The sequence below is a fragment of the Acanthaster planci genome, linkage group LG18 (genome assembly GCF_054643075.1).
Source record: "Acanthaster planci isolate LZ-2023a linkage group LG18, COTS_SCS, whole genome shotgun sequence".
Taxonomy (NCBI): domain Eukaryota; kingdom Metazoa; phylum Echinodermata; class Asteroidea; order Valvatida; family Acanthasteridae; genus Acanthaster; species Acanthaster planci.
The window spans coordinates 4040385-4066489 of NC_141794.1; the positions used below are offsets into that span (position 1 = coordinate 4040385).

Genomic DNA, 26105 nt, shown 5'->3' on the forward strand with positions numbered 1-26105 from the left:
CACCTTTAAGTCTCAGCGTGCTTTATTGACTCATTTATTTGTTGATACTTGAAGTGGTCGTTAACACGCATTTGTGACCCAGCCAAAAAAAATCAGTAGGAAGAACCGGAGCCAGTTTGGAGGTGAAGGCCTTGAAAAGAACTTAACAAAAGGCCTAAACAATGGAATTGAATACTGGAACTCGAAATATGTTTTTACTCTCAATATGTTCGTTTTCATCAGCATTCCTGACGGAGAATTATGTTAAAAGAAAGAGCTCAATGCCTTTGAATTCTCGGACGAAATCTGTAGCCTGCGATATTGCATTGGGTCACGCATTATTTCAACTCTCAAAACACCAAATAGCAAAACAACGCTCAACGAAAATATGACTTTCCTTGAAGTAATGGCGCAAATGTGCCTTAACGGGTAACCACAGACGCGGAAAATCCTGTGTGCTGACTCGAAACTGTTCTTGCAGGTGAAACGAACGTTTTGCTTTCTCAGTCCTGTACTTGCCGCAAGCATTTGAGTACTCGAGTTCATCACAAGTCCCTTCACAAGACTTTCACAAGACCACTTTGTAAACAGGGTAAACAATAATAGTGTAGTAAATTTATCGCAAATCACTTGAACAATTGGCTACAAAACCAAATATTTTAATCGATATAGAAGGGGGAGGAGGGAAACAGATGTTTTAGAATAGTTGGAAAATAAATTACATGTATTTCTCATAAAGCATTTGGTCACACAAATGTATGGAAATAGACGTGATACGGAAAGTTTTTATACCTCTGTCCTGAATATAGTATTTTCACTGTCCAGAACAATAACACGAATCGTTGGAAATGTTGAACGAGTTCACCGAGCCTGTTTATTGTTTAAGCTACAGAAACAATAAATTGCTCTTTTCCTGAAGAGCTACTGGCTACCACTCTAGTGAAAGGTTACAGCAAAATGAAAGGCTCCCTCAATACCCCGATTAAGTTTAAATCCTTTTAATTCAATAATCAAACTGGTTTGTGCGTGTGTGCCCGTAATATTAGCACATAACGTGTCGTATTTTAATGTTAATATGGTAAGTATTTTGATAAGCGATCGTTTTAATCTGACTGGCCTTGGTTTCTAAATTGAGGCATACTAAGCGCTTAAAGTATTTACAAAGGCAGGCGTAATCTTCTGCGCGCAAGAGGTACGTCGTCACCATTAAAATGCATCTTCGTTGTCATCATGGTCACATAGCTGAGAAGACCTCGTTGTCCAGGCCGTTCTCCTTGCCAGTGTTTCCCGGTTGCTCCGTGGCAACTGTCACTATGTCAACACCATCGTTATCCACGGCTGGATCAGTTAAGTATGGGTTGATCTCTTTCACCTCGAGCACATCTGCCTCCTCGTCTTTCTTGGTGTAATCCTGGAAGAGCAGCGAGAGACTGACTATAAAAGCATTTCCCCCCTGTAGATTCACAACGCATTCTTAAGTCTACATGTGCATATCTTACCGGTTTTTCGTCTCCGCATCGCAGTGGCTTCTTAATCACTTCTGGGAGGCAACAGTACAGACCGTCTACGCAATGAGACCGAAGGACAGGGTCGATGTCTTGCCTCTTGGTGGCACCTACAGACAAAAATAAAAAGTATTCTCCTCCTGTACTGTTGAATTCTGGAATTATTTAAATTGTTTCTATTTGCCCAGTTAAAGCCTTGTGGCGGAAGGATAATAGGAAGCGACTGAACATTTGGCTGCGCTGATGCTGGATGTGCGAGCCTTAGACGCACGCTCGTGAACTCACTGGCTGTTGCCACCACTTCAAATAGACGTGCGTCAAATTTCAGTTTGCACCGCTTGATCCAGATGGGAGGGCTGTAAAAAATATCTTCCAGTGATTCCGCTAAAAACACGATGGCCAAAGTTTGTTTTTCAGGGAGAGTCGACAAGTGTGGGAGACAGGTTCACAGGAGGACAATCCTTGTGCCTACACACCGCGAGTAAATTGACATATCTGCTTGGTGTGGGTGGCAATGGCATTCAAGTATCGGCCCGTCCTCTCTTACCCCAAAGGGCGCGCCGTGGGGCACAGACCCCACAATATTTCATAACCTGTTGTCATAGTGCCATGCTGCACAATGCATTCAATACGCATGTTTCTAAAAACATGATGATATCCAGTTGGCTCGCTGCATGTGGAGGGTAGCATTCTAGCTTACCGGTTAGAAAACTGGCCAATAGTCCAACGAAGACGGTCACCAGCCAAAAGACACAAGCATACCAGGCGTATGAAAGTGTGTACAATTCAGCAGTAGGTGGGCTAATGGGGGAGAAATACAAACAACATCCATCACCTTCGAGCGTAATCATACAAACTGACACAAAAACACTTACATCTTAATTAAAAGGTTTCAAGGTTCGACCTTGGTGTTAGTAACACATAGATCCAGATAGAAAGGTCACCAAGCAGTAATGAGAATCAGTTTAAGAAATTACATTTCTGGCGGGAGAGTCGTCGTCAAAAGTGGGCTGGGTGTCGTGGTGGTCAGGTTGCATCCTTCGATGGTTAGCGGCGGTCTGTAGGCACTCGGCGGGTAAATGACTGCCCCTACGCCGACCCAAAAGGCGAATCCCAGACCTGCCACAAGCCCCGTGATTGCACCCTACAAAAAACAAACAAGTTTGGTTTTGAACATGGAGCTAAGCCCAGTTTTGGAAACATTTTCAGGTTTTTTTATTGTTTCTCTTTTCCCAGATGAAACAGATAACCTTGGAAAAGATAGCAATCATTAGACCTAACACATGCAGGGTGGCCACATTGCTGGCGATGACAGCAAAAAGTGATAGTCACAATGATAAGTGAAGTGACTTAGAACAAAAAGAGGCCATAACGATGATCATGCAGTGCTGTGACATGATGGCACCTTTTTGACAAAGAGGAAAACATGCATAAAGTTCATTTCGACAAAATGGGAGTTGTGGAAGACGGCACATGGAGAGGTTTGTGATGCCGTAGATACTCTTCGCAAGAGAGGCCTAAGATAACGATGGAGCTAAGGAGATAAAGTCCCTTAGGCACATGAAGTTCAAAATGAACGTACAAGTAGACTACAGAGAATCGTTGGACGGGGTTGATAATAATGACCGACCCCGCGTTTATTCTGATGACAATAACGATATTGTTCATTGTCATTCAAATGGCTGTGGTGGGGATATTTCTACCTTTGAGTTAGTCCAGGGAAAGAACAGTCCCAGGCTGTACAGACCCAGCAGTGGACCTCCGGTCATACCGAAGAGGCTCAGTGCTAACTAGAAAAATGAAAACACAAGCGTACGGTATTTAATTAATCCTTTGAATCCAAAAGGATGCTGGCCAATTTTTCTTAGAAAGCACGTTGTGGTTCGAATGGGCCTGAGTTAAGTTGTTTGACACATATTTTACTTCCAAGGCATTTAACGCAGATTCGAATTTCACCCAAAATTAAATAAAGTACCCAAAGCATTCTACTTACCAGAACAGACGGATACGTAGATGACAAAAGTACTTTTTTCAGATTTATCATCATTAGAAACCATTTCTTTCACATCGACTAAGCAACAGGTCATGCACATTCTCTGACAAATCTCATACAATCCTTGGCAATATTAAAGCAATCCTTAAAGAAAGGTTGCGCTTCATTGGGTACTTCGGGAATTGGTGATAGCCGGGAAAACATAAAAGTTTTCGAGGCAAGCAGGGCAGCATCTCCAACACAAAGCTACTTGAAGAGTAAGGCAATACTTGAAGAGTAAGGCAATTTAAGTCTGATAGTTAAACATTATAAATTCAATCGAGAGAAGAAGGGGAGACGGGATCCAATCAAAACCACACAGACATGCAGCTGTGATCAGATGGATATAAAATCCTACACGCACAATGCGGCACAGTGAAGGAGTTCATGAAGTGGACGGCTTGTACCGTGTGATATACCCGTGTATATTTGTAATTGACACAAACCTGCAAAACACCCTGGTTGAGCAACGAGGTTACGTACGAAATCACTATGCAAAGCAGGCCAAATCCAAGGGCTGAAAAATAAAGTACGCAGAATTATGAAAATGATAAGCTTGGAACCGAGGAGCTTGAATACTAGACGGACTCATAATGCTTAGGGCATTCGAGAAATCAAACAATACCCGTGAACATTTATTAGGCGATGCCCAAATTATGGAATGCATGTATGAACAAACAAAACACACAAATATACCACCACTGCCCCCTTCAAAAAGGAAAAAAATGCGTTCGTGTGACTGCACATTCTGGGAGGAACTAGTACTTACCAATGCCTTTTGTAATTAGCGTGAATCGCTCTTGACTGATGCGGGGGAAACAGGGCTTGACCAGATCCTCAGCTGTCACAGCGGCTAGAGCGTTCAGCCCAGAAGAAACCGTACTGACATATATAAGACAGAATTAAAACAGTCAAACAACCAAAACGATTTTTTTTAGATTTAAAATCCCATTGTATTAGAAACAAAAGCATGGTGGCGTGAAGGATTTTGCAGATTTGCTAGTCTGGACACGAGCCTTAGAACAGTTTGGTTTCAAATAATGTCTCTGCACTGAAAGGCCAGGGAAAATCTCCTTCAAAGTCAAGACAAAATAAGAGTCTCGCCCTAAGCGCAAGGTTGCTATAGAAGGATCAGAACGTAAGAGACGCGCTGGACAGACGGCGTGAAGGAATGAACACTCGTGGAATGAAGGTGCCACCGGTGAGGGCTTAGGACTGGCCGTCAAGGTTGAGTGCTCTCGATCCAGACGGAAACTTGTATGACAGGTCTCACCTCAGCGCTGCACTGAAAACAGCTGAAGTGAAGAATCCTGGAAGGCCGGGGACCCGCCCAAACAACTCCATCATGAAGTAAGGAATCAACTGAAATAAACGGAAACAGAATCGAAGACAGCATTTTTCTAACTTGAATATAAAAGTTAACAGAAAACAACAAATCAGTCCAGACGGTGATCGACTTGCTCAACCTCTGCAGCGTCAACTTATTTCAGCTCAAAAAAATTGCAGCTTTAAAATGTCATTTCCGATAATTTCTGTCAAAGTTAAGTCTATTAACACAAAAAGGAAATCTCGGCTTATGTGTGCCACCTTTGTTGCCTCAAAGTTGCATTGATTGTTTTCTGGCTTTGCCCCGTCGGTGGAAGGCAAGAAAGCCGGAAAGTCCTTAGTCTCAGAACTGATACCTGGTCGGTCTGTGAGACTTTGTTGCTGGTGTAGGGGTCGCACTGTTTCTCTGCATAGAAGGAATACATGACGAGACCAGACAAACAGGCCGCCGAGACGACAATGATCATGCCAACAGCTGCTAAACACATAGCTCTGCAAAAAACAAAACAAAAACAGAATTTAACCACATAATTTATGTAAGTTGACGACAGAAATGCTTCAAAGTCTATCAGCTATTGGATCAATAATTTGTGTTCAATACAGCTGCACAGAAAACAGTGACAAAAATCACTTGGAATAAGTTTTTGCAACTAAAAATCCAACACAGTCTTTGATGGGAAAAATAGGGTCTGTTGATACACCCTGTTAGGACGACGTTGTACGTCGTACAACATATAAATGTAAATACTTTGCAAAACTGGGAACATGCACGATGTGTTACAAAACAACAGAAGTTCAAATCTTGGATTTTGGCATCCTTCCTTCAGAGCTTCTCAAAGTAATCAATTTTTGCAAAATATTGTTATCTCTTTCTCAACCTAGTTTCAGTTGGCTGTTACTATGTTGCATTGTTTAAAAAAAAATGGCTGTGAAACTTGCGTTGACTATAAAAGACATAGTCTTCAGCTTTGTTTTCTGGAAAATTCGGTTAGTACAGGACTCTGCTGCAATGTATCGGCCGAATGAAGGCACTTACATCCGGGCTCTTTTGACGCTTCCTGTCGTCATGTAGCGCTGCACCTGCGATTGGTTGACAGCGTAAGTCGTCGACCACGTGAAGCATCCCCCAACAACAATGGACCAAAACGTGTGGCGAATGCTTGGATCGATGTTGAAACTATGAAAGGGAACAGGGACCACGAAATGAGCATTTCTTACATCAATAGCTTGATGAATAACTGCTACCTTATCATCTTTAAGATGACACGGAGAGATCGCGTCAGCTAAGATCAAATCCACCTGAAAACAGCCCTCTCTCTCCAAATGGCGTGGTTTTGACACGTGCTGAGTAAACCAAATCAGCATGGTCATCCTCGTGCTCCCTACCAACTTGTGCACGGGGAAGAGGTAGAATTAGGCAGACTTATATCCTGTAGGCCTAATGCCGACAGTATTGTTGCAAGAAGTTTCCAAAGGTAATATCTTACATTTATTCCGAGAGGTAGCCCAAATAAGAGCAAACTTGAGGAGCCTAGCCAACTAGTTAGTGGCTCAGTTTCCAAAATCACATTCACAAACTTTAAAAGCGTTCTGTGCTTTACGGTCATGCCTCTTATTTCACAAAACTGAATAATGTCTAGGGGCGTCGTTCGTGATAGCAAAGAATGTTCCGTTGTTCGTGCGTGGAAGTCATTTTTTTTTTACATCATTAACCTTGAATGGAAATGTTCTTCTCTACATTGCTTGTTTGATGGCTAGACTCACTTCCAGAAGTCGATGCGGCCTCCTTCCTCGGCGATCTGCCAGACGTTGCCGATTCCACCCAGGCGGATAGTTCCCTCGATGATGATGGCCAGAAAGCCCGCCATCATGAGGCACGTCTGAAACACGTCGGTCCACAGCACGGCCTTCATGCCACCCTGAAGGTTGTCCCAAACGGCAAAGTAATCCTTTATTATTAGCTCGTGTTTGGTATGTGTTTTATGCACAGCTCTATCCGAACTGCGCCACCATACGCATAAAAGAGCAGAGCCATCACCATGGGCTTGAGGTTTACGCCAGTTTGTATTTCCTCCTAGACACCCGTGGTGGTAATTGTACAGGTACACTGCATGTGTGAGTGGGCCCAAACGGTTGTTAGATGGTTTTAAAAAGGCTTCCGTCTGGGTTCAGTTACCCTGGTCAATCCTCCCGGCCATAACATGTGAAATTATGCATGTTGTTCCGACTGACATGTTCCCAGTTTGGTGAAATTTGCCCAATGTACAGGTATTAACTTTACGTCAGCCTGATTTCAATTATTGGTTTCGGCTGCGTGAAGAGAGTAAGAATCCCCAGTAGTTGACTCTAATATGTACCCCAGCAACATAATGTGAAATTCTGATCGAACAGCTGACCATTGGGCAATGCTTACAATAGTTGTATATACGGTGCAGACGAGTCCCGTGGCCAGGACGGATCCCCACAAGCTGATGTTGGTCACTGCAAGAAACGAAGGGGTTATAGATTTTGAATCAAAAAGCGAATGATAGAGTAATACAACCGATAAAAACGAAACAGCATGCCTTGAAACTGGTGTCAATCTGCTATTTCACGTACGCCCTTATCGTACCCCGATGATCACCCCTTTGAAAACGCACAAAATGAACAGTTTTTCTCTATTTGTTAGTCTTATCCCACCTCTGAAGAGGACATCTCCCTCCGTATCTAAACGTCTGGTCGTAATAAAAGCCGGAAGAAATTGAAAGTAAAAAATTGACACTGTTTAGAGCAAAGGGAAGCTATTTCTCTTTCAGAGGTTTAACTAAGTGATGGATACAAACCCGCATTGAGTGCCAAGGCTGGAGCGTAGATGACAATTCCCATGTAGAATACCTTCAGAAGAGAAGGGAGAGGGAGAGATCAAGAGAACTGTTTAATGGCACAGCACAATCGGATATAGGAATATTGTCACGTATCGAAAAGTGAACCCACTTTTGTAGCCATCCATTTCTGAAGGGCGGTGAAACACCACCTCCCCAGGGATCACTACTCACAGATTTTGTGCAATTTGTTTGGGACTTCCAATGCCCTTTCTCACATAGGCCTATTGGTCACCAAACCCATTTGGACGAGTCCCCACTCTGAGCATAATTCCTCACCCGTAAAGATGCAGCTATATTTTCGAAGAAATAGATGGATACTAAGATACATATTGCCAAATATATAAAATGAATGTTAAATAATAATTTTCTGTCAAACACCTAGGCCTATGTTTAATAGGCATACATAGTAGAGTAAATGTGTCTGAAGTTTATGAGACAAACATGGGTTTTATTGTCTGTCGTACTTCCGGACGACGAAAGTAAATTGTCCCTCATAAAAACAATGGTAGACGTATCACATTATAGGGCTGGAATGCTAGAATGAGCCACCAAGACAAAATTAATCATGACATACGAAAGGAAATGAGTCTTCGAGACAAATGCGAAGTGAACCGTGTATAATTTTTTACAAAAAAACCTTTCTTTTAATTTACATGAAAATCTATTATGTGCAGGTGTTGCTCGGCTTCTATTCAAGGCCGTCGACTCGTGTGAAGAAGGCAACGACACCGCATCGTTTGCAGAGTTTGAAAAGAAACTCATCGTACGCATGAACCGATATTTAAAGAGAGCCTTTTTATTGCAAACTGGTCTGTTTGAATGGTGCATTAACTGCATCCATAAACTAACACATTTTATAACACTCCGCAACTGGTTGCTTGACTGGCGCCCAACAATATTGACTGATGGCAAGTATGACACAACAAAACACAGGACATTCGTATGTGATCACAACCGAACCTATAGTATACGCAAATATTTGCATCACTACCATCGACAGGGTCCATCAATCCTTTCTTCAAATAATGACAAGATTATAAACTAAATCAGTCTGAATTCCGCGAGCTGCGTGAATTTTTCTCACTTTGGGCGTGTCTGAAACCGGTTATAGATTATATGCTACACCCTTCCACATGCGTCAAAAATTACGATTTAATAATGGCGACAATAATGCACACACGTGACAGACTTGGGGAAACATGACATCGCTTAGCCATTGTCGCACTACCCGGGCCAGAAATCGTGCATGTGGCAGTTGTGTATAAACAATACAGTCTGCCCACTTTTGGTGGATAATAGACCAACTTCAGAACAGAACAGGAAAGTGCAAAGTAGAACATACCATATTCAGGAAAAATGTTAGAGTGGCTGAGATGCGAACTGCTTTGCCGAAGCGTAACTCGAGGTACTGAAACAAATGGAAACATTTCAAAACTGTGCTTTTATAGCGCCCGAGGTTCTAAACTGGTTTAGGGACATTGAAGGAGAAAATCTCATAACAAAACTACACGTTTGGGAACTTGAGTTAATCATTTACAGAAATGAATGCACGTTACAAACAGAACAACAAAAATGAAAAATTTTCTCAGTGATTACAGTAATTGGATCCACATTTTCAAACCTTTTGTGAGTATTGTTCAAGTTTTATTCACATCACAGCGTTGATTTTACCCTTTAGTTGCAATCATCTTGAAGACTTTCACAAAGTACAGTCACTGTGAGATACCGGACTACTTCTGAGGAATTTGGGAAAAAAAATTAATTGTGCCTAACAAAAAACTTAAGAAACTTTAAAGCTCCAGGGAAAAAACGAAAACGACCTAGGATCTGAAATGATGTCATCATTTTTGTTTCCTGTATGTGAACTCATACCATACCTCGTTTGCACTGGTCACATTAAGCCTGAAAAACGTCGGGATAAACAGCCGCGACACCACGAAAGCGATGATGGGGTAGGTGAAGGCGAACAGCCAGAACATGGAGCCGTAGACGTAGACCTCGGCCGGCGTACCCAGGACTGTGATTGCCGAGATGAAGCTAGCCACCAGTGACAAGGCCACGGGGATGGGGTTCATGTTGCGGTCGGCCAGCAGGAACTCGCTGGTCGTCCGCTGTTTGCCGCCGGTGCAACCGTAGAAGAAGCCGATGCTCAAGGAGATGAGAAGCATGCAGCCAAACACCACGTAGTCCCAGACGCCGAAAGTACCAACAACTTCCAATTCAGCCATGGTGTCACTGCGAGGGAGCTACGGTAGAAGGCTAAACCAGGGGTGAGTCTCCACTGAAGGTGTGGCGCAGTACAACTTGTGATCTGGTGCCAGCTTCTTGCCCAGATTTCGTTTTCTGATGAGGAAGTGAGAGGTGTGAATACTGCCTGTCCTGCCACTCAAAACGATGAGTGAGCATGAGGCTACTAATACTCTGAATAATCATGACGTGTTATGTAAGGTATTTACTAATGAACCATTTACATATTAATTTTCAGCACACGAAACCGATCAAGCTAACTTTATCCCGTCTGTTTACCTGCCATGTCTCATAACCCTCTGAAATGTGGTTGCATCCACAACCAACCACTTGAGCGAGCATTTTAAAGCCACAGCCGAGTTCCCTGGCCAAGGGCTTTGGCTCTAGAGATGCCAGAGACCGGTAATGTATACCAGTACGCACACGTCTGCGCATATTCTAAGACTACTAAAAGAGGGCGCATTTTTTTAGCGTTTCATCACGGGGAGCAAGAGTCCCTTCTTTATGTACATTGTAGTTGTATTTGGCCACCAGTGGCTGGTAGAACTATGGCTGGCAGCTTTTAAAAGAAGCAAATAATAACGAACACAAGCATAGACGCAAGCATAATAGCTGTAAGAGAGCGTGTAAAGTTCAGCGATTGCCTGGCTAATCGGGGAAAAACAAAATAACATTACCGTAAAGCCTGAACAATCAAACGGGGGCACAAAGAAAGTTTACTCTATTTAGGGAAGCAAGAAGATTTTTATTTCTAAACGGTAACCCAGCAACAGATACAACGTGCATTGAGTGCCAAGGCCGGAGTATAGATGACTATTCCCATGAAAAATACCTTCAAAAGAGAAGGAAAACAAACCTACATAATTGTTCAATGACATGTCATAACATATAAGAATACTGTCTTGTCAGCAAATATTGACTGCTTCGAGTGGTAGCAAACTAGCCTCCCGAGTTATCCGTAGAGCATTCTATTCGTCCTGGGAGACTAGTTTTACTATACTAAGAGATAAAGCAGTCAACATTTGTTTTGCAACACCTCACCCACAGGTTTTTAACGCTATGAGCAGAAATTTCACGCCTGGGTACTATTCATGGTTACTATTCATTTCGCTGCAGCGGTTCACTATCCAGAGACCCCATGCACTTTGTAATAGACTTCCAACGCCCTTTAGCAAAGTGGTAGCAATGCCAATTTTTATCATGCGTCCCACTTTGAGCTTAGTTCTTCACCAGAAAGTGCAACGATTTTTAAGAATCTTCATTTAAAAAAGCATTGCGCGCCTCCGTGCGATATACGCTCACGCGAACTGAAAATTTTTGGAAATGCAGGTTTATAATTGTAGGTTCATTTTTTTCCTTGAACCTTCCTAGACGATAAACTTCGAATTTGTCCCAAGAAGACTGGAACGCGTAGACACAACAATGAATGAAGGCAGTGGTCATGCTAAATAGATGATTTTTTCAACACATTGTGTCCAGTCAGGGTCGCCACTAGCATGAACCAATTTTGAATGAAAGAGCCAAATATTACAAACTGATTCGTTTGAAGGGTACAAAAACCCCACCCACGAAACTAAACTGACCTCAATTTGGACGCTGATACGCCAGCATTTCATACAAAATGCTACACACCCTGGAAATGACTGCTCGACTGCCAAGCAACAGGGTTTGCTAGTGGCAGACATGACACAATAAAACATCGAAAATTCTTACAGGATCACATTACAATCTTCAGCAAATATTGACATCAGCACCATTGGCAGAGTTTAATAATCTTTTCTTTAAACAGCATCAAGATTATTCTTTGAAACAATTTGTCCAAGCTGCGACACATTGTCACTGTATACGGGTGTGTCTAAACAAACGATTGGAGTAAAAGGGTCAGAAATATGAATATCCAGGACGTCCGCGCATGAACTTGAAAAAACACTACATAAAATAACACCGTGGGTACAGCAATCATAATTTGGTAGTCGTGAATAAATGCTGAAGCCTGTCTAACATGGGTTGATAATTCAATGACTGCAAAAGGAGAGGCCGAGAAAGGAAGAAGTAAAACGTAACATATACAGGAAAAAATATTAGAGTTCCCACTTTGTTGAAGCGTAACTCGAGGTACTGAAACAAAATGAAAAATTTGAGGACTATTCATGATGTCAAAAGTTGGTTTGGAGACATTAAAAAGAAAACCACAAAATGAAAGTTAAGAATCCGTAGTCATTCATTTTCAACCGTAAATGATTGGTTAAAGGTGGTGTACGCCATTGGTAAAATCCCGAAAATCAGACTACCTTATAATCCTAAAGTATCTTACTTGAAAGAGAGTCCATAACAGTCTCAATCAGTCTGTTAAATATTTCCACACAGAATGCTGTAGTTTTCGAGAAAACAAAAAAATTGTGGTTTTTTTTTTTACGATAGTCTGCCGGCCACCGTAATAGAGTTAATTTCACTCTGCACACCACATCCTTTAACGGGCGCCAATTTTCTAAGGTAGTGTATGCAGATCTTGTAGGGGTTTCCATTAATGAACAGATAAACCTAAAAGCAACTAAAAATGTACCGACATTCTTTCACGAACAGCTCTGTGAACTGAAATTATAGGAACCCGAGTGTTAGGCGTAAAGTAGAAAATAAATCAGTGGATCAGTATGAAGTTGAATTTTATTGAAGGGAAGTTGTTGTTGGGAAAACTCTGCGAATTCAAATCACCCCTAGATAATAATAGTATAATCCAATATGGCAAACAAAGTACAATTTCCACACGTTAATCCTCCCTTGTTGTAAGATACAATTCTTTTTTACTTATAATTATTAATAACTATGAATGGAGTTTTAGACTTATCGACGCGTGTGAACTGACATGAAAGTGCCGTATAAGCACGGTCGTGCTCAGTTTGGGGGCTTAGCTGCCCAACAGGTTTCTCTTTTCAACGATAAGGGGTGTTTCTAGCACTGGCAACAAGCAACGTTGAAGTTGAGTCTATCCCAAGTCCCTTCTCAAGACTTTCCCAAGACCAGCCGTAGGAAACAGGGTGAAAAATAACATATAAAATAAGTAATACTTTGGTCACAAGTTATTTGAAAAGCTGGCTAAAAGCCCAAATGATTTAATCTTTCTATGAAAAGACGTTAAAAAACTAAGAAGTAAGTTAAACGTATTTCTCACTAAGTATGTACCTGTAGTCATACAGCTGTATGGAAATCAATGTAAAATAGTTGTGTTTTACCTCTTACTTGAATATTCTATTTTCAGACGAATCATCTTTGGCACCGAAAAGGACATTTTAAACACTGGACATTTTAATACTCTTAGCGTGGCTGTTTATTGTTTATGCCATTGGAACCATGAATTGCTCTTTTCATGAAGAGCTGTTGATTACGAAGCTGATACATTTAGCGGCCAATCAGAGTTCGTCTCAAGGGGAGGAGTGCGAATCCCCTAGATCTACTTTGCGTACGATGAAATTAAAGACTCCAAATGCTGTTATCTATCTACGTGAATATCATGGGCATATCATTTGAAATTTATGGTGCCGATTTCAAACTTCTCTGACTCATTAATCAAGCTGTTTTATGTGTGTGTGCCTGTAATGTTACCGGACATGTTTTTGTACACTGTTAAAAGTTTCTGTTAAATAACAGTAGATACTATTGTCAAATGGCTTTATATGAGTTGTTGGTTTGGGACAGCACTTTCTACGGTCAGTTTTTCCTCTGTTTACTAAAAGGAAATTTTTATGGAAGTGTATTTAGGAAATGGTAAGAAAAACAAATTCGTAAGAACGGATTACTATTTCGTACGTATGGATTACTAAACCGTATTTACGGATTAGTAATCCACATGTTGCATTGCATGACTAAATTTCAGGTCACTGGGCCCGAGCAGGACCAAGAGAGGGTACGATTTTCGAGCAACAGAGGCTCCCTTGGTAAGAACTCCACTTTGCTGGTTCCCGATTGACAATGAACGTTGCGTACGCGTCCAGCCCTACCAACAAAACAACACTCCCCACCAGCATGGCTCGTTTCAACCGATGAGGAGATGCTTCTGGTAAAGACGGAATTTAAAATGCGACCAGTGCCTAGGATCATTATTTACAAAACCGCACGTACAAACAAAGTATGTATGAGCAAAGTTTTTCTTACCCTGTCCTAAATACACTTCCAAAAGAATCTTCTGTTAGTATACAGAGAAACTGACAGTAGAATGTGCAGTCCCAAAATAGGAACTTCTCTATTATTCTATTATTAATGCCAATTAATAATAGAATCTACTGTTATATAACAGACAGTTTTTAACAGCGTATTACCGGTCCTCGATATATTAAGTCTGCTTCTTATGAATGATAGTGTATAACGGTTCTTTTTGTAACAAGAATGGTTTAATCTGACTGGCCTTGGTTTTTAATTGAGGAAAATTAAACGCTTAAAGCATTCATAAACGCAGGCATACTTTTTCTGCGCGGAAGAGGTAGGCCTACGTTGTCATCATAAAAATTAGTCATCGTTGTCAACATATGGTTAAAGAGCTGTGAAAACCTCATTGTCTAGGCCGTTATCCTTGTCAGTACCACCAGGATGGTCATTGGCAATTGTTACCATGTCAACGTCATCGTTACCCAGGGCGTGATTGGTCAAGTCTAGTTTGACCTCTTTCACTTCGAACATATCTGCCTCTTCGTCCTTCTTGGTGTAATCCTGAAAGAAGAGAAAGATAGAGATGACTTGCTTGACTATCAAAGCATTTTTTTCTCTCTGATTCATGACACAGTCTGATCGTGTGCTGCCTACCGGTTTCTCGTCTCCGCATCGTAGTGGCTTCTTAATCACTTCTGGGAGGCAGCAGTACAGACCGTCCACGCAATGAGACCGAAGGACAGGGTCGATGTCTTGCCTCTTGGTGGTACCTACGGACCAAAAAAGTATTCTTCTCCAGTACAGTCGCGGAGAACAGCAGTCTGTAGTTCCTACTGCATCCAGTTAGCACGCTTAACACACTTCACCTTCCACTTAGTCCAGTGAAGGGTGGTATACCTTCCGAATTCTGGATTTTTCTGAGTTACCTTTTTTATATACCATGGGACGGAAGGATAAAAGGAAGCATCTGTGATATTTGGTTTCGCTGCTGCAGGATATGCAAGAGTTAGGTGCGCGCTCGTGGAGTCCCTGGCAGGTAGCCAAGGCCACTTTCAATCTTCGATCAAAGCCAGTTGATCCAGAAAGGAAATTGAAAGGATTTCTTCTGGGAGGATGCCCATCTGAACCCTAGCAAAAAGAGGGCAGCAAGCTGGCTTACCTGTCAGGAAACTGACCAGAAGTCCAACGAAGATGGTCACCAGCCAAGAGACGCAAGCATACCAGGTGTATGAGAGTGTGTAAAATTCAGCAATGGGTGGGCTAAGCGGGGAAGAAGCAAAATACCATTACTTTAGAGCATGAGTGTACAAAACTGGCAAACGTAATTATGAACTCGGTTCGAATCCTGAGCAAACGATAGCCAGACAGATTCTTTTTAAAAGTTACATTTCTGGCGGGAGAGACGTCGTCAGAAGTGGGCTGGGTGTGGTAGTGGTCAGGTTGCATCCTTCAGTGGTTAGCGGTGGTTTGTAGGCGCTTGGAGGGTAAATGATTGCCCCGATACCGACCCAAAAGGCAAAACCCAGGCCTGTCACCAGCCCCGTGATCGCACCCTTCAAAAATTAAACAAGCTTGGTTTTGAACAGGAAATAAAACAGTTTCAGAAATATTTTCAGTTATTTGTTTATATGGTGTCTTAATAGTTTTCTGACTGAAATGACGTTAATAATGAGATTCCTAAGTGCAGAAATAGAGGACGACGACACCGGTGATAGAAGACGATGACGCGCAATAGACAATTAAGGGGAAAATAGCAATGACTTTGGAGGCACACATGAATGGCAACAATGATGAACCTGGCGACATTAACGACAGAGATGATAGCGACATATCAAAACTTGAACTAGCGATAACGAGGATCGAGCAGATGCTGTAAAATAATGAACTCGGGGTTTTCAAAAATGGCAGGCTTACATGAAGTTCATATCGACAAAGCTTTAGGTGTCTACGACAGCCCATGGGGAGGTTTGTGATGCCATAGATACTTATGAGAGGCATGGGGATGGCTCGGATGACCTTACAGCTGCAGTTGAAGTTGATGGCAGTGAAGCTGTATCAGACAAAGATGACGACTGAGCTGGAGAAAAAAGTTCTAAAGTATATGAAATTCACAATAAAACACACAGGAGGACGACAGAAATCGTTTGATGAGGGTGACTGTAGTGAGTCTGTACTTATGCAGGCGACAATGATGATAATTTAGAGTATGGTGGTGTTATTATGAAGGTATTTGCTACCTTTGAGTTAGTCCAGGGAAAGAACAGTCCCAGGCTGAACAGACCAAGTAGAGGACCTCCGGTCATGCCCAAGAGGCTCAGTGCAAACTTGAATAATAAACATTTTGTTAACAGTTTTTAATACTTTTAATCCAAAACGATGTTTGAAACCACACTCAAGATGCGAATGGCTTCAGCCGAAGTTGTATGGCACGTATTTTGCAAGGAATTTGATTGCGATTTAAAGGTCGTTAAGCTAATATAAAATAGCCACTACTTTCTATTCACCAGAACAGACAATTATACGTAAATGAAAAACGTAACGTTACTTTTACAGTTCAAAATGATAAACAATCGCCATAAAAGCATAGTTTCTACCTCGACGAGGGATAAATATCATTTGGCATTCTGCATTACTAGAATCCTTCGCAGTCAGCCTTCTTTCATTTGGTACTCTTAGGTAACTGGCTACTGTTGTCGTAACTAGAAAAAAACGGAATTTTCGAGGTGAACTGGCCTTATCAACAGAAGGGTAAAAGTTCAAAGAAAATTCAGGAACCAAGCTGGATAATCGGTGATCCCGAACTTACGGTTATGTATTGATTACAGCGCTAGCGGTGTTCTACTGGATTGAAAGATTTGAGGAGCACTTTCAAGTACAGGTGCACCTTTATTTTTTTTTTACTTTTGATCTTTAAACATAAAATTAAGTTAATCAAGTGAAGAATAAGCTGAGAATCAGAGGCCAATTTTATGTCACACAGAAATGCAGCAATCGACCAAATGGATGCCAAAAAAACCTAAACATGACGCCAGAGACACAAAATAAGTCACACTTCCTTGGAGTGGACAACTTCCATAGTGTTATGTAAAAACGGCTGGACCATTTTTTAAGCGAATTAGAACCCAGTTGTGGGGACATTTCTCTGTCTCCATAACATTTTTGGTCCCAACAAAATAGATGAAATATCGTGACCGCGTTTGTGACCATAACTACGGAACAAGGAACTTAATATATGAAATCCACATACCTGTAAAACGCCCTGATTAAGCAATGAAGTTATGTACGCGATCAGTATGCAAAGCACGCCGAACCCAAGTGCTGAAAAATAAAGCATGGAGAGTTTAGGAAAACGAGACGTTTCGAACCAAGGGGGAAAATGAAGCTTGAATATTATCGTCAGACACATGAACAAAATTGAAGACATTTGTCTCAAAAAGCAAGATAAGGTATCTAAAGACAGGTTTTTACCTAGATTTTAAGATTAAAAATATCAAATTGTAGCTGGTTATTTGACATCGGTAATCATGTAGTAAACATTGTAAGTACACATCTTGATCAGAGTTGATGTTCATATCCACTTTCAATTGTAACTGCCCCAGGAATTGCTGTCCAGGAGAAAAAAGAGGTGGAGACAGATTGAACCGTACGATTTCAACCTGCAGTGACTGCCTTTTAGTGCATTTTCTAGGACGATGTGGTACTTACCGATGCCTTTGGTAACCAGCGTGTATCGCTCTTGACTGATGCGGGGGAAACACGGCTTGACCATGTCCTCAGCCGTGACAGCGGCGAGAGAGTTCAGCCCAGAAGAAACCGTACTGGAACAGCAGTTGAAAAGGTGAAAGAAATTTTGATATTTGAAATTTCAGTGGGTAACGTGTACAATGTAGAGAGGCAATTAGGCACTCCATCTACAGGACAGGACAGGATGCGATGATATGTTCTCATTGAAATTGACCTAGCTTAGATAAACGTTGACTCCTCCCACATACAGTGTGTCGGTGTGTGGGGGGAGGGGCAATTAATTGACACCACTTGACGCCAGGGGCGGTGGTGATGATACAGTACATCTGGTGACACACACCAACTTTACATTAAAACGGCGTAATAAATGCTTTTTAAATTAGTTGTTCCCTTTTTAGTTCTACCAAATGTTTGGTTGTGAGTTCGAAACGTACCTTACATTCACCTTTTTGTCACCCTCTGGTCAAAATTTGGGAGGAGGAATATATCCCCTTCACCGGAATTTAAGCCCATGCCGACGGGGACATTAAGAAAGGTCTCAAAGGTCAACTGACCTGAGTGCGGCGCTGAAAACGGCTGAAGTGAAGAATCCTGGAAGGCCGGGGATCCGCCCGAACAACTCCATCATGAAGTAAGGAATTAACTTAAAGAAGAGGAAAACAGAAGCAAAGATAGAATTTTTTCTAAATGAAACATAAAAGTTAACACGATACAACAAATCAGGCAAGACGGTTGAACCCATCAGAGAGTAATCTTTTACACCGCAGCGTCAACGTAAAGTAGCTCCAAAACATTGCACTTAATTGTCACGAAACAAAGCCAAAAATAGCAGCCCCGACGCAAAATTATACATCCTCAATCTTGGGACTCATACCTGGTCGGTCTGTGAGACTTTGTTGCTGGTGAATGGATCGCACTGTTTCTCAGCGTAGAAGGAATACATGACGAGACCAGACAAACAGGCCGCCGAAACGACAATAATCATGCCAACAGCTGCTAAGCATAGAGCTCTGAAACAACAAGCAGTTCAGGAAATATTAAATAAATCTAACGTTCTAAATCACGTCATTATTAATGCAAAGGGCTAGTTTGATATATAGATTTATACAAGTTACACTGTACCGAAATGTCAGCCAGTACTTTGGCCTCATGCCGTTTGAGGCCTCTGTAAACTGTTTTTATTAAATGGAAGTTGTTATATCTCTCTTTCTAAAGCTTTCATTTATCTGTTCTGCCATTTTGTCACAAAGCTTAAAAACGAAATTGTAGTAGAACAATTTTGGCAGCCCAAACTAGTCAAAATTACGACTCATGGAGTAGAAACCTATGGAAGTTGTGCTCAGTGTGTGGATTTTTCATTTCTTATGTAACACAGTATCAAATAAATCTGCCGTCTTAAATGATTTTTCTGGCAAATTCGGCTCATTCCGAAGTATCATGAGGCACTTACATCCGGGCTCTTTTGACGCTGCCTGTCGTCATATAGCGCTGTACTTGGGCCTGGTTAACTCCGTAAGTCGCCAACCACGTGAAGGTTCCCCCAATGGCAATGGACCAAAATGTGTGACGAATGCTTGGGTCGAAGTTGAAGCTATGAAGAAAAAGGTTAACGAAATTGACATTTCTTTACAAAATTAAAACACAAACTATAATATGGTCTCTGAGTATGAGCATTTCCACATAAAAGGACTACCGGTTCAGTTCCCAAAACATCCTCGGAAGACAACAGACATCATCAACTTTGATTGGCCAGTATGTTTTTCTCCGCATGGCTTGTTTGATTGCTAGACTCACTTCCAGAAGTCGATGCGGCCCCCTTCCTCGGCGATCTGCCAGACGTTGCCGAGTCCACCCAGCCGGATGGCGCCCTCGATGATGACGGCCAGAAAGCCTGCCATCATGACGCACATCTGAAACACATCGGTCCACAGCACGGCCTTCATACCACCCTGAAGGTTGACAACACGACAAAGAAAGAGGTCTGAGTATAATTGGCCGTGCGTATGTCGCGGCCGTAGTAACATTCACATGGTGTTCTATATCTGCCATCTCGCCCTTACGAAGGTCGGGTTAGCGCTTGTCGGCCTAATCCTATAAGAGCCGTGGGAGGGCGGATAACGTTTCTCTGAAATTGCTGCATTGCATTTTTTCCTGTCCTCAAGCCTTCGGGTTCTTTCAGGCGGACAGTTTCCTGCAGTCATTGTTTTTACGCTGTAACACCGCTTTTGCCAAGACAGGTCATCCAAAAATTTGTACTTTTTCTGTCGACTCTCTCATGCTCAGAGCACATGGACTGAGTCTAGAGCCACGACATTTACATAACTGAATAAAACAAAATCATACGCTGAGTTAAAATGAAACTTCCTAGGTGTGAATTGAGTCCCCCCCTCCCCGCTGTAAAACAGTCCGACTCTTTTAGCTATCAAAATGCACCAGTTTCTACCACTCATCACTCAAGTGGCACATATCCTATGTGTCGGTGGACGTGGTTCTGGTTTGTAGGCTTCTTCAGAGCCACGCGCAGGAATCAAGCAGACGTGTATACATCACAACACCACGTCAGGAAGGCGCTGGCTGTCTTTATGATAGTAACGTGAGAAATAAAATGGTTCCGCGCATCTGTAGTTTAACGTTTCCGCCATTACTGGGGACGCATGACGTTCAGGGATTAAATGTCTGAATTTGCCGACACTGAACAGTCTGTTTCCAAAGACAAGATACCAAGCACGCCAATTTGTGAAGTGAGGACACTTTCTGATTCGCAGACACATGCAGGGTTTCTAACCAAAATATTATATATTGTGCGAAATAAAGTAATTATGTCATTTCTGAATGATTCACGGCCTACGCGCTAAGACAATTCTGTCCACCGCCGTGAAAATGATTTTGTTACGTTCAACGACTGGTGTCAATTTACTGACGCAAATAGGATCTCCCATTATTTAACCACAACAAAATCTCAGACATTGCATGATATAATGCTTACAACTGTTGTATAAACGGTGCAGACGAGTCCTGTGGCCAGGACGGACCCCCACAAACTGATATTGGTCACTGCAAGAAACGAGGAGAAATGAAATACATATTCTGAATTAACAGGTAAAGTGTAAAACTGACACCAAACTGCACAGCGAGTAAGTGTGCTTAAAGAGCCAATGGCTACAAACAATGGCTATATGCAATGTTTGACATGCACAAGGCTTCATCCTCTACGAACGCAGGGCGAGGGTTCCTCTCGTTTTTTTCTGTTTTCTCAGAATGACGCAAACTACATTCAGCATGTTCAGAATACGCATCTTCGCATGAACAGAAAAAAGCGCTTTTTTAATTTGTTATAATTGAACTGTGAAGACAAATGACACCGCGTTCGATTTGGATGCTTTCGTATCTATTTGAACCGATAAAATCAGAGAAAACGTGTTTTCCTTTGAGTTGCTCTTTAAAGCCAGTGTCACACTGCTAATTAATTAAAATGCGCTTCAATCTAATATAGAAGATATCCTTTGTCTCCAAACGAGTAGTTAGAACAGTAGCATAGGAAAAGGAAAACAATTTACATCGTTCAGGGTAAAATGAAGTGCAATAGATACTAACCTGCATTGAGTGCCAAGGCCGGAGCATAGATGACTACTCCCATGTAAAATACCTTCAGAAGAGAAGGGAGAGAGAGCCTAGGTAACTGTTCAATGGCATAGCATAGCAAATAACAATATTGTCTCGTATCAAATAGTGACCCCAATTTATGCTAATGTGTCTATCTCAAAAAGAATGGTAAACGCCACTTCGCCATGGTTCACAGACGAGGCAAGTACGCCCACTTTCGTAATGCGTCCCCAAACTCATTTGAAAGTGGATTGCGTGAGCCCCATGCCAAAAACGTATGGGCAAAACACTGTTCATCTTCACCCATGCACCGTTTCAGCCTGTGCGAACTGTCTTTGTGCTATGTTCACAGTTTCTAGTGTCGGCATGCCCTATCTCGTTGTCACCGTTGAGGGAGTCGTGTGCTAAGTTCGTAATGCTTAGCTGTTGAAAAGGCGCCTTGGTTGGATTGAATACCCTTTCCCTCGCGACAAAAAGTACGTTTGGTAAGACTTAGAAAGACGATCAACCGTGAGGCGCGCGTATGAACTTGGAAGAAGCATTTTGATTCAAAGAAGCACTACACGGGTACTTGTTTTGTTAAAAGTTGTGGATAAACAATAAAGTCTGCATACTGTAGGTTGATAATCAAAAGACCCTCAAAAGAAGAGCACAAGAAAAGAGGAAGTAAAACGTACCATATACAGGAAAAATGTTAAAGTACCCGCGATGCGAACGGCTTTGTTGAAGCGTAACTCAAGGTACTGAAACAGAAAGAAGCATTTTGAAACTGTTTATGACGTCCAGTGGCGTAACTAGGGTGCTACAGCTGAGGGGGCACCTGGGGTGCACATTTTGTTTTCAGGGGGCAGGCTGAAAATAATTGAACTAGGTGCCTGTCTAAACGCCTACCTACATAAATGGACGTAAATGTCCATTTCAAGGGGGGGGGGGCACCAGAGGGGCACGGGCCTCCAGGCGGGACGTGCCCCCCGTGCCCCCCCCCGGTAATTACGCCACTGATGACGTCCACGGTACTGGGTTTGGGGACAACAGAAGAAAACCACAAAATAAAACAACAAATTTGGAATCCTATTTCAATCATTTACAACTGTTAATATAGGATTCAGAAAAGAAACCTTTGCTCAAAGCAACACGTTTGTTTAGCACATATCACTTCAGTGGTTCAACACTTTCAAAGCTTTTATCGGTGACTGTTCTTTCAGACTTTTCTATATCAAAAAAGAAGAAATCGGTATACCTTGTACTGAAATAGTGTGGAATTACCACTGTTGAGTTAATACAGACTTCAATCAAGTATGAGTAGTGTGAAGTATCCAACAGCATTCGAGAAATTTGAAAAATTGACTCCCTATTACTTAATTAACCTTGGGTAGAGGGAGTGGCAAAATGCTGCCGTCGTGCCGTTATAAAATTCCAAGAAGACGACTTAGAATTTGTAGCTGATCATTAACCTATACCTTACCTCGTTTGCACTGGTTACATTAAGTCTGAAAAATGTCGGAATAAGCAGCCGCGACACCACGAGGGCGACAATGGGGTAAGTAAAGCAGAAGACCCAGAACATGGAGCCGTAGATGTAGACCTCGGCCGGCGTACCCAGCACCGTGATCGCTGAGATAAAGCTAGCCACCAGCGACATGGCTACGGGGATGGGGTTCATGTTGCGGTCGGCCAGCAGGAACTCGGCCGTGGTCCGCTGCTTGCCACCGGTGCAGCCGTAGAAGAAACCGATGCCCAACGAGATGAGCAGCATGCAGCCGAACACCACGTAGTCCCAGACGCCGAAAGTACCAACATCGTCCAATTCAGCCATGGTGTTACTGCGAGGGAGCAGCAGGGAGGAGGGCCTAGTTTTCTTCTGAAGAGGGTGAGAGGGAGAGGTGCTACCGCCTCTGTGGCCCTGCACGGGGACCCAAAACGACAAGCATGCATGAGATCACTAACATATATGAATAATCGTGCTGTGGTTGTATAAGATTACAAATGAACCATTTACGAAGTAATCTTTTTTGCACACCAAACAGAGCAAATTAAAGTTTTCCCATAGTGTTTGTTTAATGATATTACAGAGAGCCCTCAAAGTCCTTTCTTTGCGTCTCACTAGTCATGATTATATGCATCAAAATTCACAAAATGTAAAAAAAAAAGCACAGGACATACCAGTGTGGCTTATGTGAACAGACAAAAGAACTTCTGGACTTGCCCACAGAAACATCAACGATGGCATAGTTCGATGAAAGCAGTATTTTAAGTATGTTGAAGGTTATTACGCGGCCCAAAGAACAAGAATCGGCCATGTCGCCACCTCTCAAGTGTTCAAAGTTCGCCCTGTAATCTTTTGGGCAATGTCGATTATCGGCAAGTTGTTTTACGAATTGATGATGTGGGTAATAACGCGGTCACAATAACGCCGGAATTTGTCACAGCATGCTGCGTTATCAGACACAAATTAGTGCCACTTTGACTAACAGTTTGTGCAGAAGCCTCGTATGACCATTTGCCTTTCCGCATTTCGACCACGGTTCCAAGCACGAGACCAATATTTCAGTAAATATAATGGAATAATGACGATTTTGCAGTGACAGAACTGTTCCATTTCCCTTTCTCTGATGTACAGCGTGTTAAATGTCTTTCAATTAATTAGCCTTGTGCACGAAGAGCCCTGGAAAACAGGTTAAAAATCCTTAAATTACGTTTCCCCTGAAGAAAGTTGCCCCACCCCTGGATCCATGCAACCTTATAAATTTTTAACACAAGCAGAGATTTCATCGCTTATTCTATTTGATATACACCCTTCAAAACTAAAAAAAAAAACTACCTGGTGTAGACCTAAAATGCTTAGTATAGATCTCTCAATGTCTTGCTTGCAGACATGGTATGCAGACTTGTATGCTACAACGGCAGAGCCTTGAATTCAGTGGTTCTTAAGTCGTGTTAATTTATGGCATATAATGCATATTTAACTAAGCCAAAAACACGCTCGCAGCCGATGAAATCCAGTGAGCTTGTTTCTGATAAATAAACATAAAGGGTGATCAACGAACATGGGCCACATCTCTTGAAATGCCCGTCACAAATTCGCCAAAGCTGATTACCCTCACTGCCTCCTCCGTTAAAGAGAAGCAGAGGGCGCTATTTTGAATTTAGTGGATCATTTCTTCTGTTACGGATGCACCGAACTATGATTCAACCCCGTTGAAAACAGTCTAAAATCAACAAAGTTTGGTTCCCCATTGCACGCAACTGAAGTCCCTGAGACCTCTCAAGAAAAAAATGAGGTTTTAGTTCTTCAGATTTCATTTGATTTCAAATGGTAGTAAATGAATCTTTTAATTATCCGCCGAAAACAAACTCACCCCCCCAAAAAAAGTGAACGTTCCCAAGTCTTCTCAGTAGCTAGTTTTAAAATGACATCACTCACCTTTTCGAACTGTTATGGCAATATTTCAAAAACATTTTTGTCTGCTTTGCCCCAAGATTGGTGCCCCTGAATCTACAGAAATTATCCTGGGCCATATTTTCACAATCCCATAATTTCTTGGCCCGCAGAAACCCCTCTTTTCGAAAGAATTTGTAGGGGTACTTTTTAATTTTAAGCGCCTTGGCCTGGCGGAGAATTTTCCCTGAACGGGGACAGTGCACCCTTACGAGCATTGTCCACCAATTTGTAAAGGGCCGCCAACGTTAACGTTTCCAGAAATTTCCCCCTTGGTTGGACGACATTCGCCTCCAAATACTCATTTCTTTCTTGACTTCCTGTTGAAATGGAAGTCAGATCATTTCGGTATTTAGCACAAGACTTGGTATTTGGATATTTGTCAAAATTTTGTTGGATTATTCTTTTGGTTTAGCACTATAGTTTTGCCATAGTTTGCCAACTATACAGCATGACAACTGAAAAGTCGCTTGTGACATCGCACACGTACTCAATCACAATTACAGCTTAAATTTACCTTGAGAACAAAACTTTATCGGACTTGTATAATAATCACCTCCTCATAATTCACCTTGAAATACCATAGAAGAATTATGGCGATGTACCGAAACATTATTCTACTCTTAGATGCTTGCGGGAGATCTAGATTTTCCGGAATATGTTTCACGGTAACGTGCGTTATTTCCCGAATGAACATTTCAGACTTGTAAGTGGTTTTAAGATAGGCACATGTTGCGCTAACTGGGTTTTAGTAAATTGCATAAATACAGAGGGGTGGGTGTAAAGAACGTAATCACTAAGTATAAATTTGGATGACACCATTCTCCCAGTTTGTATAAAGTTACACTAATCCTGGGATTTATAGGTTCTGAATGGGATTTTTCTCTGGAGCGAGTGCAATTAATAGTTGATAAACTACCGAGGTGACCCTTAAAATGCAGCAATCGATATGTTACGTAAGACAAATTGTCATGGGGATTTACCGTGACGCAAGCAAACGCACCCGTCCGTAAACACTTCATCCTTGTGTACACACTGCAGCCTCTGGTTGGGCAGAGCATGGAGTTAGAGCAAGAGTAGAATGGAGTGAGGTATGGTGACCCAGCACTACCAAGACTACCAAAATCTTTAGTTCTTTACGCCCTTACAACACCGTTGTAAACGAAACTTCTTGTAGGGCGGTGATTAGCATCCGTTGAGAGGTGAAGTTGCGCTACCACGTCGCG

General features: G+C 42.0%; 1 protein-coding gene across 1 annotated transcript; it reads right to left on the reverse strand.

Annotated features, from left to right (window-relative positions):
- Nucleotides 1-80: 80 nt before the first annotated feature.
- LOC110978998 (uncharacterized) lies at nt 81-26083 on the reverse strand. Its single transcript, XM_087148529.1, has 25 exons — nt 25863-26083; nt 22906-23343; nt 22118-22183; nt 21432-21483; nt 20824-20891; nt 19632-19786; nt 19288-19428; nt 18712-18847; nt 18392-18480; nt 17799-17911; nt 17341-17411; nt 9049-9114; nt 7665-7716; nt 7256-7323; nt 6607-6761; nt 5879-6019; nt 5199-5334; nt 4790-4878; nt 4286-4398; nt 3963-4033; nt 3188-3274; nt 2462-2628; nt 2185-2285; nt 1479-1594; nt 81-1390 (listed from the first exon to the last, which is right to left on the reverse strand). Exons 1-25 carry the CDS (start codon nt 25938-25940, stop codon nt 1214-1216), a joined length of 2946 nt encoding a protein of 981 aa, XP_087004655.1. The 5' UTR covers nt 25941-26083; the 3' UTR covers nt 81-1213.
- Between the last annotated feature and the right edge of the window lie 22 nt (nt 26084-26105).